The following is a 20951-nucleotide window of genomic DNA, read 5'->3' as shown; positions in this document are numbered from 1 at the left end:
GTATCAGTCCATGTGTTCGTTTGGGAAGAGTAAGTGTATACACAGTAAATTAATGTTAGTATGCACTAGCTATATTGCAAGTTACTTTTTTTGTCTTTGATATTCACTTTGGACAGTCAAACTTTATATTCTTGAGAGAGAAAGGAAAATACATATTTATTATGTCTTACTCTGAATTTGAGCAAGAATATTTTTTGGGGGGGGGTTGGAGCCTTAATTGTGCTACCCATAATACCCAGATGATGAATTGACCGAATAAAAGCTTAGACAGCAGCTAAAGGGGGTCAATGGTGAACATGTTAATCCTCAACCCTTGCCAAGAATATCCGGGGTCAATGTGTACTTTGTGTATTATAACTTAGCAATCAGAAGTATTACTTACAATCTGTTTTTTCTCCACGGGCTGAACTGGGTACCTTGATGGAATTGCATTCGCCTGTAGTCCTCTTCTAAGTGAACGTGGGTCACGATCCTCTACAATAAAATGTTTCTCACAGAAATTGTATGTCTCATTGGCGAAGTTGCTCCATTGATTCTCCCACAACCCTACTCAGGAGAGGCAGTGGTATTGTCCCAATTGCAGAGCGGGTAGAATTTAATTAACTCAAGATCCCCTAGCATGCAGAAGTTGACATTGATACAAACAAAGGAAATCCAGAAGTTCAAAGTATATTTATCAAATGCACCGCAAATTATTGTGACATGGCACACATCTACGTAGAAAGAATTAAGAAATATATTAAGCAAAAATATACCAAAAAATATAGCAATAATATACATAAGTGTAAACTTTCAGTAATTTTAAAAAGCTAGGCGAAGCAACCTATCTTCACATGCGTTGCCAATGCGTTCAAATCAACTAAAGTCTCTTAGACTACTGGCATATAAGATTAGTCTGTAGGTGACATGAATAAGTTATTAGAGAGGAGTTATTAGAAAAAACAGTTTAAAACAATATCGTTGGAATTTTTGTTTTGTTAATAATTAACCTAATACATTTGTAGAATATTTATCTTCAAGTAAAATAAGCAGAGAAAATTCAAAGAGGGATGATAGGATGTGTCTGTGATTTAGTTTCTCTTTCTGCGATTTAGTTTCTCTTTCCCTACTAAAATAAAAACAGTATCTTGTAAAACCTTCATTGAATTGGTAATTGGTGACTGGTAAACAATATTCTTGGTATATTGTTTTGTGAATAATAATTTTGCGTAATACATTTGGTGATTTACATTTGAATTAGCCTACTCAATACGCTGAATCTCCTATTGAAAAACGGTAACGTGTGATAAATAGCCTATATCATTTGTATTATGTTTCAGTAATAGACTTATTATGTTTTTGAATGGGCATGGAAATCTTTTCTTTCATTTGTGAGTTCATTCAAATTCAACCAAGGTGTGATCATACATTTGGGAGTATCGCGCAATCATCCATTGATGTCATGCATTCAGTGAGAGGTGATTAGCGCCTGGGTACCATTTGGGTACAAACGCTGGGCATGGGCTGTGAAAACGGTAAATAGTCTCTAAATAGTTACGGTTTGTTTAGAATTCTGACAACGGAACAATGTTATATATGCCTATTTAGGAAAAGTTATGGAAGGAAGAAGGTGTAGCTTTAAAAATTGCATTTTTATTTTAATTACAAACTCAATTGGTGTAGGCATTTGGATGGTCAGGTGTTATACAATCTATGCTAGCGGGACATGGTACTGAATGTAGTTTGATGTGTTTTGGAGTAGTTTCCTGCTTGCAGTGCAGGTTTGTGATAGCGGTACGGAAATTTCCATTCATGAATTTGGGCAAAGCTAATAATGCTAATTACTGACTGGGACAGAGCTGAATAATGGTTTGTTTGAAAAAATTACTCTGTGGGCCTTAAGGAATATCTTTTGGTAAGTAAACTTGGAGGATTTTTAATTATTTTTGGATGAACTATCCCTTTAAGCATTAACAGGAAGTGACCTATGTGTTGTGATAAGGTTGCCTGGATACACTAGCGGCCATGCAGGAGCTGAAGATGGGCGTGGCCAGCACAGAGGAGGAGACACAGGCAGTTATGAAGGTCTATTCCAAGGAGGATTACAGTGTTGTCAACCGCTTTGAAAGTGAGTATTCACACATGGGATATGATCGACAAGAAATACAAATTGCTGTATTTAAAAAAAAAAAAAGATTTCACATGCACAGTTCTTTGTAGAATCCCTTTCTCCTGATTTTAATTGGATTGATTTATCACATGACATTCCCGCCAGAGACAACATATACTTGGTAAACAGTAATATGTTAAACCAAACCAATCAAGGCATTATTATTGAAGTAGGTGCTCACATTATAATTCAAGGATATTTATGAAAATGTTGCCACTGAGTACTTGTAGTACTACTAACCCAAATTCATTGCATAGTTGGTTGGAGTAAAAATGGTCATGTTGCAGAGCCTGACTCGTTGCAAATGTATGTTGTCATAGGTCACGGTGGTGGCTGGGGTTATTCTGCCCATTCGGTGGAGGCTATTCGGTTTTGTGCTGACATGGACATCCTGCTAGGGGGGCTGGGCCTCTTTGGGGGCCGTGGGGAGTACACTGCTAAGATTAAGGTTAGTTACCAATAGACTGCATTGCACGTACCTTTTTTGGTTGTCATTGTAGAACTGCATTGTTTTTCCTACTTTCTTTTACATTGGCCCGGGGAACGGACGCCGACATCAACGACAAGAACCAGATGTCATGATCATCAACTTTTTCTCAACAGTATTTCATTATGTTCTTAACATTCCCTATTAATAACATAAGTCCTCTCCTCCACTGTTGTTCTCTAACACAATTAATAATTTGCCTCCCAGTCTATAGACTTTACACTCCTGAGAATTTTGTATGATACATTCACTGCAACACAATAGTTTTGCTTCTATAAGGCAAAATGTATCCCTTGTATATTACAGTGGGCGGTAGAGAAAATAGTGTTGTATTTACAGTTGTGCTCAAAAGTTTGCATACCCTTGGAGAATTGTTAATAAATGTACCATCTGTAAAGAAAACATGAGTGAGCAGGCAAAACACATTCTTTATTTCTTATGGGATTCACATTCAACTGTAGGTCATAACAGAAATTCACAATCATAGAACAAAACATGACAACAAAGAGAAAAAATGAACTGACCCTTAGTTCTTAATACTGTGTATTGCCCCCTTGAGCATCAATGACAGTGTGTAGTCTTTGTAATAGTGGTCTATGAGGCCCAGAATTCTCGCTGGTGGTATGGCTGCGCATTTGTCTTGGCAAAATGCCTCCAGGTCATGCCAAGTTTTTGGTCATCTTGCATGAACTGAATGTTTCAGATCTCCCCAGAGTGGTTTGATGATATTAAGGTCAGGAGACTGTGATGGCCACTCCAGAACCTTCACCTTTTTCTGCTGTAACCACTGTAATCATTTATTTTCTAATGCAAATTGCCAGTATTTTCTGATAACATGCTGCATTCTTCTTGCCATACATTTTCACAAGATTCCCCGTGCCTTTAGAGCTCACACCCCCCCAAAACATCAGTGAGCCACCACCATGCTTTACTGTGGGGATGGTATTCTGTTCACTTTTGGCCTTGTTGACCCCTCTCCAAACATTGATTGTGACCATAAAACTCTATTCTGTCTCGTCACTCCGAATTACAGTGTGTCAGAAACTGTGAGCCATGTCAAGGTGTTGTCGGGCATATTGTAACCAGGCTTTTTCGTGGCATTGGGGCATTAAAGGCTTCTTTCTGGCAACTCGACCAAGCAGCAATTTTTTTTTTCAAAGTATTGTGCTCACTGCGTCTTTTTCCAGAGCAGTCTGTATTTCTTGTGAGGTTACCTGTGGATTTTTCTTTGTATCCTGAACATTTCTTCTGGCGGTTTTGGCTAAAGTCTTTCTTGGTCTGCCTGACCAAGACTTGGTATCAAGAGATCCCTGAATTTTCCACTTCTCAATAAGTGATTGATCAGTACTGACTGGCATTTGCAAGGCTTTGGATATATTTTTATATCCTTTTCCATCTTTATAAAGTTCCATTACCTTGTTACGCAGGTCTTTTGTCAATTATTTTCTGCTCCCCATGGCTCAGTATCTAGCCTGCTCAGTGCATCCACGTGAGAGCTAACAAACTCATTGCCTATTTATACAGAGACACTAATGCAAGTAAAAAAGCCGCAAGTATGGGGAATTCACCTTGTCATTTTCACCTGTGTTTGTCACCTTGTGTATGTAACAAGGCCAAATATTCAAGTGTATGTAAACTTTTGATCATGGTCATTTGGTTGATTTATGTTATCATTATGATTTAAAAAGGAGCCAAACAGCTATGTGATAATAAATGGTTTCATATGATCACTATCCTTAAATAAAATGAGTCATATTTTTTAAATCAATGCCAAAATTTCCCAATTACTGCCAGGGTATGCAAACTTAAGAGCACAATTGTATATCACAATCCTTTTACAATTTGAATGTTTCTCTGACCTCACTTGCTAGCTTGATACTCTGAACATCGGGTGCAGGATGTTGTTCTACTGTGATGCTCGGGTAATGGTATACTGCCAAAACCTGAATGGATCGCTGACTGTTAGGTTTTTTTGATTTTGTACAGTTGTTTGAGCTGGGACCTGACGGTGGAGACCATGAGACAGACGGGGACCTCCTGGCTGAAACTGACGTTCTGGCTTACGACTGTGCTGCCAGGGAGAAGTACGCCATGATGTTTGATGAGCCAGTCCTGCTGCAGCTGGGTTGGTGGTATGTGGCTTGGGCTCGTGTGTCTGGGCCCAGCTCAGACTGTGGCTCACATGGACAGGCCACCATCACCACAGATGACAGGTACCTTCCCGCTGGAGCCTATAGACATAAACATGTACATGATTATACTTTTTTCATTGTACATGATTATGAATAATGTCAACCTACTTCCCTTTCAGTGTGGTCTTTCAGTTCAAGAGCTCCAAGAAGTCAAACAACGGTACTGACGTGAATGCTGGGCAAATACCTCAGCTTTTGTACAGGCACGTTTCCTACACTTCCCTAATGTTGTCCAAATACATTGATGAACTTCAATTACATTACTTTATTATGATACTTAAATGTGGTCATTTTACTCCTCCAGGCTTCCTTCAAATGATGGCAATGCAGCCAAAGGGAAACAGCAGACCAGTGAGCCAGTACACATACTCAAACGCTCCTTTGCTCGAACAGTCTCAGTGGTATGTACTCTCTATTTTGCCTAGCTAAGCTTGTTCCGTGGCTGGTCAAAGAGACTTCTTGAAATAGCAAAAAGAAAAAACATTTATTTTCATCAGAGATGGAAAAACCCTCATGTATGTTTTTTATGTATTACATATACTAATAAACATCACCATGGAGTCGAATACAGTACATGTTATGATGTAGCTTGTACTTGCTTCATGAATAGGTGGTAAACATTATAAACATGCAGTAAAGTCACCCCCTGCCCCCTTGCCCTGTAGGAGTGTTTTGAGTCACTACTGAGTATCTTACACTGGAGCTGGACCACTCTAGTCCTGGGGGTGGAGGAGCTAAGGGGCCTGAAAGGCTTCCAGTACACGGCTACCCTGCTGGATCTTGAACGCCTGCGCTTTGTTGGGACCTGCTGCCTGCGCCTGCTTCGCGTCTACATTTGTGAGATCTTCCCCATCTCTGGTAGGCTCTCGGGTAGGGTTATACAGATGCACATACACAAATCCCCACACATACGCTAGCAAACACAGAATAATGAACGTACAGACACAGGCACATGTACGGATATCTTCTGAAAGGCGCACTGTTCTTTGTTGCACCATTGCTACCCTCCATTGCTACAACAGTTAGTATGCAGTCATGCCCAGTGTTCCAATTAAGGGTAGTGCAAACTGGCTCAATACAGTTGGGATTGTTGGGATGGATGGTCTGATCGGGGTGCCTTGACATGGAGTGCTGTCAAGATTTATTGTGATTTCGGGAAAAGCAAAACTTAGCAAAGATGTGTTTTATGATCTCTTAAACATGTCCAGAGTTTGATTTATTGTTTAAAACTGGTCTCTGATGTCCCATCAAAATTAATTCAGGACTGAGGCTAGACTATTCAGGATCTTTAGTCGTCTGTTCTAAAGCTGTTCAGTTGTCACTTTGGCATAAAATCATGTCCAAACTCTATCCCAGGGGAAGATTATCTGACTGAGGCAGTCACTTTGATCCTTTCATCTCTTAGAACAGGCAAATGCAGATGGACCGCAAGGTGGGTTAAGCCCCTGCCTTTTCCCCTTCAGACTCAACAAGTGCTCTTTTGGCCCATTGGTTATTGGTGCCTGCATTCTACCAGCGTGCAACAGTTCGAGGTCTTTTCTATGTGCAATATTTTGCCAATTTTTGCCAAAATGAAATTTGCCAAAATGTTATTCTTTGCATATTTAGGCTGGAATCAGTCAACGGTGATGGGATTCATGAAGGTTTCATTTTCCCTTAATTTATAAAAAATAAATATTGTTTCTTATAAGGAATGATCAACAAAAACTGTTACACACCAAAACTATTTATATCATAGCAAAATATAACCTTGTGTACGCTCGCTGTGGTTGCTATTGATGTCCAAGTGACAATAAGTTGATGTGCTTAATTTGAGGATTAATATTTGAATATAACTCAGAATTAAAAATAATAAGGAATGAAATTCCAATAGTATTATTGAGGAAGATTGACAGCACTACTGTTTTGTGTACCAGAGCATGAGATGTTGCTACTGTTAGCTGTATCTTGGACGTTATTGTGGCTGTAACTGTGAAACCACAACACATCGAACACGATACATTCCTTGAAATTCATGCCGTGTTTAAGTTAATGCTTCATCATATTGGAAGTGCCTCCTCCCTTGCACAACATTTGTACTGCAGGCCTTATATTTTACAGTGTCATAAAAGTAGTTTTTTTAAGCTAAGCCAAACTGTTGACCGTTTTCTGTGGTCAGCCATGGTCCAGGATGTAAACAGCAGTGTCTTTTAGTTCTCTCGTGCTTGCTTTGTTGACATATTATGTGAAATTACTTGACATTTGGTTCGCCATCCACATAGCAGATTCTGGCCGATAAGTGCAACTTTTATGGACAGTAAAATGTGTGACTGAAATGCAAACGGTAGGAACCGAAGCAGAATCAAATGCACGTGTCTTTTCGAATCCACAGAATGTTGGTACCAGTTCCAAATTGGTACCTGTGCCTAAATGTGTGATGTTAGGATTTGGTCATACATAGCGCTTAGCATTGAGGCCAACACTAGTTTGGTCTCATCAAACAACAGATTCTTCCATTTCGTCTCAGATTGTCTTATTGATTACTTGTTTTTGACGGGCCGCGTAAGCGGAGCCGGCCTAGAAGAGCGAATGTTTCTTAGTGAGTGACTGACTTACTGACTGATTACCCCTTGTCATATAGTGTACGGAACAACAGGTCCTGCATTCTGCTCGTCACAGTCAAAACTAATTATGCCTTAGGATTTGTTCAGGACAGACAAAAACGTTGCTGACTACAATCTTCAGTAGCTACGTTATAGGAAGCTTAAAATAAAGCAGTTATTGTGGATTTTCCAATAATGTATTAGGATTTGTTTAGGATAAACAGAAAATTTGCTGCCCACATGATTCTCATATTTTCACTTGACGAAATAGTCAGTTATTGTGACAAAATTATCTAATGTCAAGATGCTATACCAACACTTGATAAGTGTGCAGTTCCGCGATGTCGTGGCTAAAGACATAGCCTCCCATGTGGGTGGACTGGTTCGAATCCTGTGCGGCCAACAACATTCATCACTTTCAATTGCAGGCTGGCTGAACTAGGCTTGCTTGGTTCCTTTTTTGGTTTCCTAAGCCCCCGACTGTAGATTTATCTGTGTGCTTTGGGTCATTGTTATGTTGAAAGTTTCATTAATTTCATTCTTTCATTCAAGTTACTGCTTTCTTGCACAGGTCAGTATAGTTGTATTCTGAAGCCATGTTGGCATACTAGTATTATCAGGTTGTTGTAATCCAGTGAAATAATTAGTTTTGCTTACTTTTGACTGAGATGTCATAGCTTGTTTGCTCTTTTTTGTCATCTTACACCTGGCTATCAGGGGAATCTGAGGATGTACTTTGTCTACTGTAACTGCTCAAGAGGTCATCTCTCATTGGAAAAAACTACTATAAATGATATGGAAATGCAAGTAGTCAAATTGATGATTTTTGCTCTAGAGTTTATGTTGAGTAAAAACCTGTGGTTTTTTTTATACAGAATGGATGAAACCCAATAAATTGCTAGTTTCCCACTTTCTCTCCTTTTTAACATGGATCTGAGGCAGCCTTTAGTCCTAGCATACTGGCTAGTTTTTTTTCCACATAGTTTTGAATTTATGACAGAGAAAAGGGTTCGGCTACAACAGCACTCACATACCGTGAGCACTGATTATTGTCCTTTGGCTGGAAAAAGTCAGACATTGCATACAATTTAAATGTAAAATTTAATGTCACATTGTTGAAATAAATTAGTCTGAGATTACCACAGTCTAGACAATATCTGTGGAATCAAAAATGGGTTTGAGCCATATTAATCTCTGTAATCTTTTTAAAAAACATTTTGAAGACAAATACATTTAATGTATCATAGTAATTTGGTGAACTTTATTGTGAATTTATTTTGAAAATATAAGTTCAGTTGTGTAGATAATTAGGAACGAAACAGAAAGTAGGAAAACTAAGCTGGGAGGCAGGGCTAGCATATAGCATACTGGTTAACCATCTAACCCATTGCAAGATCAAATCCCAGAGCCATATGTGTCCCAGAGTCGTTTTGTCATTACACTGTCAGGTTTATCATGATACCTAGATGGCTTTAAGTGAATTCTCTGAGTTTTAAACTGAATGTAACTGTATCATGTTGTCCCTGGTTTAACCCCCATCACTCTGTCCTATTCCTGCTTTCCCTTCCTCTTCCAGCCAGCACTAAGGCAGTGATAGAGGAGTCCAGCAAGCTGGCGGAATGTGTCGGAAAGACCCGAAGCCTTCTTAAGAAGGTCCTGTCAGAAGGCATGGACAACTGCCTGACCAAGCTGGACAATGACCCGCAGGGCTACTTGTCCCAGCCGCTCACCCTGTTGGAAGCCGTGTTGCAGGAGTGCCACAATACCTTCACCGCCTGCTTCCATTCCTTCTACCCAACACCTGCGTTGCAGTGGGCCTGCCTCTGTGACCTGCTCAACTGCCTGGACCAGGTGGGTCAAAAGTAGAGTGAGCTCTGTGGACGTAGTGTGTGGGCTCCTGGTTCAAATCCCATGTTTTGTTTTCACTTATTTTTCAAAAAGCTTGCAAGGTTTTTTTTACCCTTAGGCATCTGTTAAGAATAACTGTTAAGAACACAGGAAAGACTTTTTTGTAACAAAGGTTAGGATGTTACGAGAATTGATAATTTGTTATTCGGTACGTTGATGCGTGAGCAGTGCTGGACAACTTCGCCAGAGGCCGTTTTCATTTCTGCCATACCATATTTTCTGCCATTCTGAATGTTGTGAAACGGTCTAAAAAGTTTTCAACAATTTTGTCCAGATAAAATTTTTATCTGCAAAATGTTTTTTCTGTAACAGCCAATCGAATATGGTGATGAGGGGGTATGTCAGCAACCGTTCGTCTGATAGTCACCAGACTTGGTATGCTTATTTGCCTGATCTAAATAATTAGATCACAATTATTTTTATTCCAAAATTATGTTTCCTATCTGAATTAGGTATTTTGAAGTCAATGTTCAAAATGTTTCAACAAATAGCCTACTATGCAAATTATGTCCGTTTTCATAGTATGTCAGATAATTTACTGAAACTCTTTTGCTTCTAAATTTCAGTATGTTTAAATCTAGCTTAGAATTTTTTGCAATGCTCCATAATGTAACCTAATTTTGGTAACATTATTATTTAATAGATAAACACGTTTCTGTTACATGTTTTAAAAACAGTGTAGTGTAAGAATAGGATTATTGCCCTACAGTATAAAAGATGACATAACTGTGCAATGTTCTGTAATATTTAAGTGTATATACTTAACAACTGAACACCCACAGCCTACATAACCCCTCCTTACCAATTAAAAGGTATAAATATTTGCATTATTAACTGCTGTTTATAATACCATGCTGTATTAGGGAGTAGGAGCACCTGTAGTAGGGAGGAAGCATGCGTGCACAGTAAACTTTGTCTTACATCGCAGTCTGCAAAAATGGTTAGAAAGCTTAGTAGGCTGCTGATGTTTGATTTGACGTAAAAATTTACTTTTGGGTGTCTAACAGCGTAATTCATGTTGGTGCTTTAATGAAGCCACATAGAAGGCATGACTAAAGTTGAAAACTATGACGAGACCTCAGCCAAGCTGCAGAAAAACAAAATGTTGAATCACTGAGCCGTGAGACAGGCATGAAGTTAGGGCAAACCCTCAATATATAGATCTATATTTGTTGGAACTTTCAAATCAGACCATTGAAAACTGCACATCTTTGCAGGTCTCTCATGGGGTTCTGATTGGGTTAACAAGTAGATCATCCCAATCAGAACCTATTACACCAGTGCATAGGTCCAAACCGAGAGGTGTTTTGGGAAAATACAGTTGTTACATTGCTGGAGCTGCTGCTATTTGCGAGTGTGGTCCTATGAACTGGCACTGAAATTAACCTGAACAGACCCGCAAATACACGCGGTTCTCGTAGCCTATTCACTTGGTGAAAACGCCCAGGTTAAACCCAAAGTACAGAGAGGCAAAAACATAATTTGATCCCCTGCTGATTTTGTACATTTGCCCTCTGAAAAAGAAATTATAATTCTAGAATTTTAATGGTAGCTTTATTTGGACAGTGAGAGACAGAATAACAACAAAGAAATCGAGAAAAAGGCATGTCAAAAATTTTGCATTTTCATGAGTGAAATAAGTATTCGACCCCTCAGCAAAACATGACTTTATTACTTGGTGGCAAAACCCTTGTTGGCAATCACAGAGGTCAGACGTTTCTTGTATTTGGCCACCAGGTTTGCACACATCTCAGGAGGGATTTTTTTCCCACTCCTCTTTGCTGATCTTCTCCAAGTCATTAAGGTTTTGAGGCTGACATTTGACTACTGGACCTTCAGTTCCCTCCACAGATTTTCTATGGGATTACGGTCTGGAGACTGGCTAGGCCACTCAAGGACTTTAATGTGCTTCTTCTTGAGCCACTCCTTTGTTGACTTGGCTGTGTGTTTTTGGTCATTGTCATGCTGGAATACCCATCATTGACCCATTTTCAATGACCTGGCTGAGGGAAGGAGGTTCTCACCCAAGATTTGATGGTACATGGCCCCGTCCATCGTCCCTTTGATGCGGTGAAGTTGTCTTGTCCCCCTAACAGAAAAACACCCCCAAAGCATAATGTTTCCACCTCCATGTTTAACAGTGGGGATGGTGTTCTTGGGGTCATAGGCAGCGTTCCTCCTGCAAACACAGCGAGATGCCAAAGAGCTCGATTTTGGTCTCATCTGACCTCAACACTTTCACCCATTTCTAATCTGAATCATTCAGATGTTCATTGGCAAACTTCAGTGGTGCCTGTACATGTGCTTTCTTGAGCAGGGGGACCTTGTGGGCGCTACAGGATTTCAGTCCTTCTGTCCGTAGCAGTATGTTACTATTTGTTTTCTTGGTGACTGTGGTCCCAGCTGCCTTGAGATAATTGACAAGATCCTCCTCTAATTGGCAATATAAACCAGCAACCTTGCATACAGACCACATTGGTTTTGACATTGTGGAGATGCATAAAATGTCGGAAAAACAAGTGGATCCTAGTTCTCTTTTACACCCAAGCATGTCAGAGTATTTAAATAACTACGTCCAATTTGAATAATTTATTTTGTAAATTTCAGATGATATGGAGTAGCCTAGAATTACAGATTTTCTTTAGTGTTTGCGTGACATACGACGATAACTGGTGAAAAGACTGTCACCAAAAACATTATATATGCAATATACAGTGTGAACAATATACAATTAAAATTAAGTCACTGTCAATATACATTTATGAACGTGGAGATGCTGGATCAGCAAGAGCCTAGTACAGCTGAAGGAAGTCGAGATGGGGAAAACAACGCAACAAGGCTGTAATTATATACAGCTCTGTGATATTTATGCAAGTCAGATTACTGAGAACATAACTAAAAGCATAACAACTAAAATAGTCAAATATAATACTGACTTAATACTGAATAATTGTCAAGCTGATGAGTGTTATAAAGCTGAGTTAACTGTGTAGCCAAATATTATATGAATGCCAAAAGATGTCGGGCCCTCAAGCCACCCTCATGGAGTCTGTTTCTGACAGTTTGGTCAGAAATATGCTCACCAGTAGCTGGAGGTCATTTTGTAGGGCTCTGGCAGTGCTCCTCCTGTTCCTCCTCGCACAAAAGAGCAGATACTGATCCTGCTGCTGGTTTAATGCCCTTCTATAGCCCTGTCCAGCTCTTTTTGTGTATCGGGACGTCTCTTGGTATCTCCCCCATGTTCCTAAGATTGTACTGGGAGACACAGCAAACTTTGTTGCGACGGAAGGTATGGATGTGCTGGACTACATGTGCATCCTGTATGGGCTGCAAGTACGCTACCAGTATTGACAAGGACACTAGCAAAACATAAAACTAGAGAACAGTGTGATGGTAATTTCATCGATCAGAACTTTTAAAGGAGTAAGGACAGAGACAAAATTCTCTTGCACAATTAACAGTTTATTTGCAAATAGAGAGATGCATCAAACACTTACAAAAATAATCATCCGAGGAGTCTCTAAAGTAGATACATGAACAGTCTATATTTATTACAGTTAAAAGGGGTGTGGTAAGTTGCTGCTCGGCTGTCCTGTCAATAAAACTCATTCCCTTTGTTTTGTCAATACCTAGGCTTCACACAAGGGGCACGCTATCCTCCCCCACATGGGTAACCTCTTCAACTCTAGGAGAAGACTCACAGCATCTGGACAAACAATAGATAGACTCTGATAGGTTATACAGATGGGCAGATTTACAAGTAACCCTAAAATCTGCTGATACCAGTCAATAATGACCCTAAACACCAGAACCCCATCTCCTACATTCCTTTTCTTATCCAAACATGGGGACTCAGTACCTTTTAACTAGTAACCCATTCATACATTTATAGGACCAAGTAAGCATCAGTTCAAGAATTTCCACAACAAGAGTCAGTCGGGAAGGATAAGGCGAGAGCAGTTGTCTGTGGCCACCACCTACAAAATCATTCCCTTTTTGAGGGTTGTCTTGCTGTTGCCGCTCCGGTGAACATGTTGTCTGTTTCATTTGCACCAAAACAGGTGACATTGATTTATAATCGCTTATGCTTCCTAACTGGACAGATTGATATTCCTGAAGTTTAATTGACTTGGTATTATACTGTGATGATTACATGTTCCCTTTATTTTTGAGCAGTGTGGTGTGCCTTGATTGCTATTAAAATGGTCCCTCTAAACTTTTGTGTGCCAAAATTGTCAACAAAAATAATTACCAACAAACTATCTTCTTTTCCCTCTCAAAAGGACATTGCCGAGGCCAACTTCCGCACATCTAGTAGCCGACTACTGGCAGCGGTCATGTCTGCACTATGCAATACTTCGGTCAAGCTGACGTCCATATTGCCCATTGCTTATGATGGTGAGGTCCTACTGCGTTCGCTGGTCAAGCAGGTCAGCACAGAGAATGACTCTGCGCTTGCCCACCGCTTCCCCCTGCTTGTAGCACACATGGAGAAACTCAGCCACGTAAGTAATTCCAAAAGATAGTGGAATTTCTACATTTTGTCTGATCAACATGGACCGGCATTTAGAGATGTCCTAGTAGGAGTGCTGGTCGATGTTCAGTACCTCTGGTCTAGCTAATTGTATTACAACCCTGTTTCCCAAAAAGTTGGGATACTGTGTAAAATGTACATAAAAACAGAAAGCAATGATCTGCTAATCATTTAAACCCTATATTCAATAGGAAATAGTACAAAGACAACATACCAAATGTTGAAACTGAGACATTTTGTTGTTTCTTGAAAAATATATGTCCACTTTGAATTTAAATTCAGCAACATGCTTCAAAAAGTTGTGCCCGAGGCAATAAAAGACTGGAAAAGTTGTGTAAAAACTAAACCTTGTGGAATATCACAACTAATTAGGTCAATTGGCATCAGCTCAATTACATGATTGTTTTTTTTTAAATCATTGCAGAGAGGATGAGTCTGTCAGAAGTGAGGATGGGGTACAATGCCGATAACCAATATTGGATGGCTGTGATCTTTGGGCCCTCAGACATTATTGCACTGCATTAAAAACAGACATGATTCTGCAGTGGAAATCACTGCATGGGCTCAGGAACACTTCCAAAACCATTGTCTGTGAACAGTACATTGCTGCATCCTCAAATGCAAGTTAAGACTTGATAATGCAAAGAAGAAACCATATATAAACAAGATCCAGATCCGTTGCCTTCACTGGGCCCAAGCTCATTTAGGATGGACTGAGCCACTGATGTGGAAAACTGTTCTGTTGTCCTATTTTAGCAAGACAATGCCAAACCACATTCTGCACAGATGGCTCTGTAGTAAAGGATTCCGGGTGCTAAACTGCCCTGTCTGCAGTCCAGACCTGTCACCCATTAAAAAGGCATTATGAAAAGAATATATAAAAATAAAGAAATAAAAAGGTGCATTATCAAATGAAAAATATGACAAAGGAGACTCCAGACTGTTGAGCAGCAGCAATCCTATATCAAGCAAGAATATGAATACATTTAACGTTCAAAACTAAAGCAAATGGTCTCTGTTCCAAAACACATAGTATTGTTAAAAGACATAGTAATACAACACAGTGTATGTGTGTTTTTATCATGATGATCTGTTAAATAGTTTCCAGTGTTCTTTCTCCCTGGCAGAGCTAGTCACAGAGAGGAATGAAAAATGACAACATGAAGAAAAATAACAACTCTGAGATTAATCCCAGAAACTTGATGTCTTTGTAATAGTATGAAAGAGTTCATCTTAAATTTTGTTTAAGAGCTGTTTTGAAACGTGTTGCTGGCATCAGCTTCAAAATGATATTTTTTCCAAAGCATCATTGCATTCTCTTTTTATTTGCAGTTTTGCAGCGTCCCAACAATTTTGGAAAATATTTTTCAAAATATTCCATGGGTTGCTCTTGATTCTATGATTCTCAAACTAGTGTTACCTTTTTTCACTTTTTTTTCTCTTCACCCCATTTTAGACTGAAGAGAACCTGATGGGAATGACTAGTTTCCGGGAGGTTTTGGAGAAGATGCTGGTGATTGTGGTACTGCCTGTGAGAAAGAGTCTTAGAAAGGAAGTGGAGCTCTTCTCTCCCCACTTGGTCTCCAACACCTGTGGCTTGCTCGCTAGCATAGTCTCTGAGCTCACTGCCTCTGCACTGGGCTCCGAGGTAAAGAACACACACACAATCTAAAGGAGATTTCCCTTAAAAGTCAAATTCTTTACTAATCCTAACCCCTAAAACATAACATTAGCCCTAAACCTGACCTCGATTTATAAACCTAAAAGTGTACTGCCATTACCTGACCCATTAAAGGTACCAAGCTCCTTCAAAAACACTGTTCTAAAAGGGTGATTTCACCTTGTCTGAAAGTGACAAATGAGGTTCAGGTGTGCTGCAAGTTGTTTGCGGTTTAGTGTGAAATAATTATTGTAATTTCCTGTTCATAAACAGCGGCTCATGTTCTGAAAACATTAACACATGGGTGTGGCTAATACTCAAGTTTATATACATTCTTTTCTAATTAAGAATAAAAAATATACATTTAATTAGTTTCATTAATTAAATGAACAAATACATTTTGGTAGCATTCTATGACTGATGTTTAATATTAGGTAATTTCTGTTTATATAGCTGTTATTGAACTCCTATCAGTCAACATCATCCTATCAACTTCAGCAGAAAGTCAACTGTTAAAGTTAATCCTACAAGTGCCCTGAATTAACAAGCTAATATTAGAGGTAGCTAGCTATCTAGCTAACTTATTAGTAGCAGCAGCAAGTAATTCATATTAATAGCAGTGGCAAACCGTGGCTATTGGTGCTAGGCCCTCAGTAGCGGAAAAATATCTGTCATCATACATACAGATATAGAACTTGGATGGCTGTGTATAAAGAGTGTGACTTGAGACCTTTCTTTTGCAGACCTATGTAGGAGAAGCAATTATTTTGATGACAGATTATTTAATGACAACGGTCCTAAGCCACGCCAAATGCAGCAAATTTAGGCCACACAATGGTTGCAAATATGATAGCAGCAACCACGTTTGAAGAAAATATGATTGTGTCGTTTCAAAGAAACATTTGCCGAAACAGTCACTTAATTAGTGGCAGAATAAATTGATCCACACAACTACTCACATTGTTTCAAGACCACAGACACTATATGCTGTCAGCGAGGAAAAGGTTGCGCTAGGCTTTTTGATGTCCAGCATGCAATTCAAAAAATGCACCACAAGAAATGTCTTGTACCTAGTATTTCCTGTTGCACCTTTGGTTTTACCACACCATTGGTTTTACCACACAACCAGTGATCTAAATTTGAAATAATTTTTTACACATTGTATTCAAAATTCTATGAACGAGATGGCAACAAAAAGCAAGCTGGAGATGAAAACAAAAAGTCCACTCACCATTACATTGTTTAAAAACGAACTCCATTCTCCATTGTCATTCTTTATGCAATGGATAATGGCATGGTTCATGTAGCTTGTCTTTCAATTTAAAATTTAATTTTTGATTGCGATCAAAGCCTTGGCTGACAGCCAGGCCATCGCTATCCTTATGTACACTCACTGCAAAAAGTAAGCCAGCAAGCTGGTCTCAAGCATGAGAACCCCAAGACAAGGCTCGTTATTGGTTCTGAATTAGTGATGTATACTTAGGCCCTCTAGAGGGCCTTGAAGTGTCATGCAATTGTCCCACCTATTACAGGACAATTTTTCATTGGTTGATTCTGCTGTCATTCCAAAATGTGAATGTCAATGACGTTGGGTGGTGCCTTCTGTTCAAAGCCTGAGGGCCTATGAGCATTGAGCACACCTAGATCATTTGTACCAGAATACTACCAAATAAAAATTCTGATTGGATATATTTTTTCCTCTTGGATATTAACCCTTCTTAATTCCAATGCAAACTGAAGAAATTCAATATGGAGATCATGACAATTATGACAAAAAGGATTAAATCATTGAACAAAATTGCTAATTATTATATATAAAAGTATATACAGTGGGGAGAACAAGTATTTGATACACTGCCATTTTTGCAGGTTTTCCCACTTACAAAGCATGTAGAAGTCTGTCACTTTTATCATGGGTACTCTTCAACTGAATCCAGAAAATCACATTGTATGATTTTTAAGTAATACATTTTCATTTTATTGCATGACATAAGTATTTGATACATCAGAAAAGCAGAACTTAATATTAGGTACAGAAACCTTTGTTTGCAATTACAGAGATCATACGTTTCCTGTAGTTCTTGACCAGGTTTGCACACCCTGCAGCAGGGATTTTGCCCCACTCCTCCATACAGACCTTCTCCAGATCCTTCAGGTTTCGGGGCTGTCGCTGGGCAATATGGACTTTCAGCTCCCTCCAAAGATTTTCTATTGGGTTCAGGTCTGGAGACTGGCTAGGCCACTCCATGACCATGATATGCTTCTTACGGAGCCACTCCTTAGTTGCCCTGGCTGTGTGTTTCGGGTCGTTGTCATGCTGGAAGACCCAGCTACGTCCCATCTCCAATGTTCTTACTGAGGGAAGGAGGTTGTTGTCCAAGATCTTGCGATACATGGCCCCATCCATCCTCCCCTCAATACGGTGCAGCCGTCCTGTCCCCTTTGCAGAAAAGAATGATGTTTCCACCTCCATGCTTCACGATTGGGATGGTGTTCTTGGGGTTGTACTCTTCTTCCTCCAAACATGGCGAGTGGAGTTTAGACCAAAAAGCTCTATTTTTGTCTCATCAGACCATATGACCTTCACTCATTCCTCCTCTGGATCATCCAGATGGTCATTGGCAAACTTCAGACAGGCCTGGACATGCACTGGCTTGAGCAGGGGGACCTTGCGTGCGCTGCAGGATTTTAATCCATGACGGCGTAGTGTGTTACTAATGGTTTTCTTTGAGACTGTGGTCCCAGCTCTCTTCAGGTCATTGACCAGGTCCTGCCGTGTAGTTCTGTGCTGATCCCTCACCTTCCTCATGATTATTGATGCCCCACGAGGTGAGATCTTGCATGGAACCCCAGACCGAGGGAGATTGACCATCATCTTGACCTTCTTCCATTTTCTAATTACTGCGCCAACAGTTGTTGCCTTCTCACCAAGCTGCTACCTATTGTCCTATAGCCCATCCCAGCCTTGTGCAGGTCTACAATTTTATCCCTGATGTCCTTACACAGCTCTCTGGTCTTGGCCATTGTGGAGAGGTTGGAGTCTGTTTGATTGTGTGGACAGGTGTCTTTTATACAAGTAACGAGATGAAACAGGTGCAGTTAATACAGGTAATGAGTGTAGAACAGGAGGGCTTCTTAAAGAAAAACTAACAGATCTGTGAGAGCCGGAATTCTTACTGGTTGGTAGGTGATCAAATACTTATGTCATGCAATAAAATGCAAATTAATTATTTAAAAATCATACAGACCTCTACATGCTTTGTAAGTAGGAAAACCTGCAAAATCAGCAGTGTATCAAATACTTGTTTTCCCCACTGTATGGATGTATCTCTCCTTAGGCCCTATCTGAGAGGACCCTGACAGTTCCCCACTGATTAATAATCACGTTAGTACAAATAACTATAATATCAGCGTTAGAAAATATTGTTGTCTAATTAATATTTATTTATACATTTTGACTAAAGCATTTCACAACCCAAGAGAAGTCACTGTAAAAGACTCCCCCTTGTAAATATTTCGGGGGGTACCTGCTGTCGGATTTTGCAGCAGTTGCCATAGCAAAGGAACACCATTTCACCATTTTGAGCCATAATGACGAATGTTTGAAGCACATTCTTCAAGTAGTGGCCGGTTGGGTGGGAAGCCAAAAGGACTGACAACACACACCAGATATTAGGGCTGCACGATATGGACAAAAAATCATATTGCGTTTATTTTTTTTGCTAGACATTGCAATATGTTTTTTATTTGCGATATGATAAACTAAAATTAACATGTTCTGTTGATGTGGTTCAGGGCATGCCTTTGACTGGACTGATCCACTGGCCCAATCGACGACATGTAAATGCCACACTTTTAGAAAAGTTATTATGATTGCCACACTGACACATAAGTTGTTTTTGGTAGAACTTTTGAACTGTTTTGGAATACCTGGTCTGTTGTATTCTCAATTGTAGTAATCTCCATTGGAGTTTAAGTAAATGTTCCTACTACACTGTTAATGTGTCCTCTATACCTATATTCAATAGATTCAGTGGTTGGTGTTGGGTTCAAACAGAGAGGTCTAAATTAGTTTCTGGCTACATTTAAAATCAAAACATGATCTTTTAATAATTGTTTGCAAAGTTTCAACCTCCAAATAGGTGTCCAATGATTGATAAATAATTGATTGCTAAATGATTGTGGTACCTGTTTAGTAGGATCATGATTTTGCATGCCATTGCATGAATGACTGCCTGACACATAATTTATTTAAGATTAAAAATGAAATTATTAATTACTTAGAAACTAGTTGCTATTAATAAAGGTACCATCAGTTGTCTTCTTATGAATGACTTGTTTGCCATTGAGTCAGTGTTGCTAATGCAAAATAGGCCCTTCATTACCAAACACCAAGTTACTTAAATAAGATACAATTATCAGTCATTAGCAAACTGTTTGGTAAACTTTAAACTGTTGGTTACTTTAAAACTAGCCTTCATCTGGGTTATCACAGGGATATGTGAATATTTGATCTGTTAACTGCTTGCATATGTCAGATTTATCGCATGACTCGTTAGGCAGAGAAAAGCTGTTGCTATCAAACATTGTCTACTTAATCAACTGAGTCAGTGTACTGGTGAAGGGATAGATCAGTTAGGCCAATAGATGGAAGGTTTGGGAAGTGATTTCATGTTGTCTTGTAAAAGTAATTTTAGTATTTTTAAAATAAAAAAAATACTGTTTTATTTTGATACATGGTGTGGCTGCTGTATTTTGTAGTATATTTTGATACCCTTATTTTAAAATAAATATTTTCCCATCTCTGTGATAGGCTTTGTTACTTAATTGCAAAGGAAGGGTTGTGGTGCGACAGTGCCTCAGTCTCCAAAATAAAAATACTCAAAGTAATGTATGGTTGGAAGTATTTTGTCTGAACATGTAAACCATAAAAATAAAACTTTTGTGGATGGTTACAAATTCAATTAATAAAAAAATGAGTAGGCTACAACTTAAAAAGAAAATAAGGATATTTCTTTTAGGACATTGTATTGAGTGTCCTATGGGCTATTTTTTCCACCCTGTTTATGCCTTAGGCCTTTGTTTTATAGTATATAGCATAGGCTATTTTAATTGTTTTTTTACCTTGTATTTTTTACTGTTTATTTTTATGGTTTTTAATTACTGCACTTTTCACTTTTTCCACCTCCTGATATTTGATGATTGTTTGGCTGGTCTGGATTATCAATGTATCTTTTTTGTCAAAAGCACTGGTGTCGGGCTGTGACGCCAGACCCAGGTGCAAGATGTCTGTTGTTCTAACCACTGGCTTACTGGTTTTGCATTTTACATTAGTTTGTGATATCTTTCTGGAACCCGAAATATTCCCAAACAACAGAAGGTTCATAATTTTTCCCAAAAAGCTGATGCATACACTGATTTTTGCAATCAGTATATTAA

General features: G+C 39.1%; 1 protein-coding gene across 1 annotated transcript in view; it reads left to right on the top strand.

Moving 5' to 3' along the window:
- The window catches only part of mycbp2 (MYC binding protein 2), a 331873-nt gene that overhangs the window by 150748 nt on the left and 160174 nt on the right, over nt 1-20951 (top strand). The window contains 9 exon segments of the mRNA XM_020054739.3: nt 1982-2107; nt 2470-2597; nt 4623-4849; nt 4948-5031; nt 5133-5229; nt 5494-5686; nt 8987-9261; nt 13602-13823; nt 15309-15500. Of these exon segments, the coding sequence (XP_019910298.2) occupies nt 1982-2107; nt 2470-2597; nt 4623-4849; nt 4948-5031; nt 5133-5229; nt 5494-5686; nt 8987-9261; nt 13602-13823; nt 15309-15500 (1544 nt within the window).

Source organism: Esox lucius, chromosome 16 (assembly GCF_011004845.1).
Source record: "Esox lucius isolate fEsoLuc1 chromosome 16, fEsoLuc1.pri, whole genome shotgun sequence".
Classification (NCBI taxonomy): Eukaryota; Metazoa; Chordata; class Actinopteri; order Esociformes; family Esocidae; genus Esox; species Esox lucius.
Note: the sequence above shows the minus strand (reverse complement) of the source record. Positions and strands in the feature narration are given on the sequence as shown.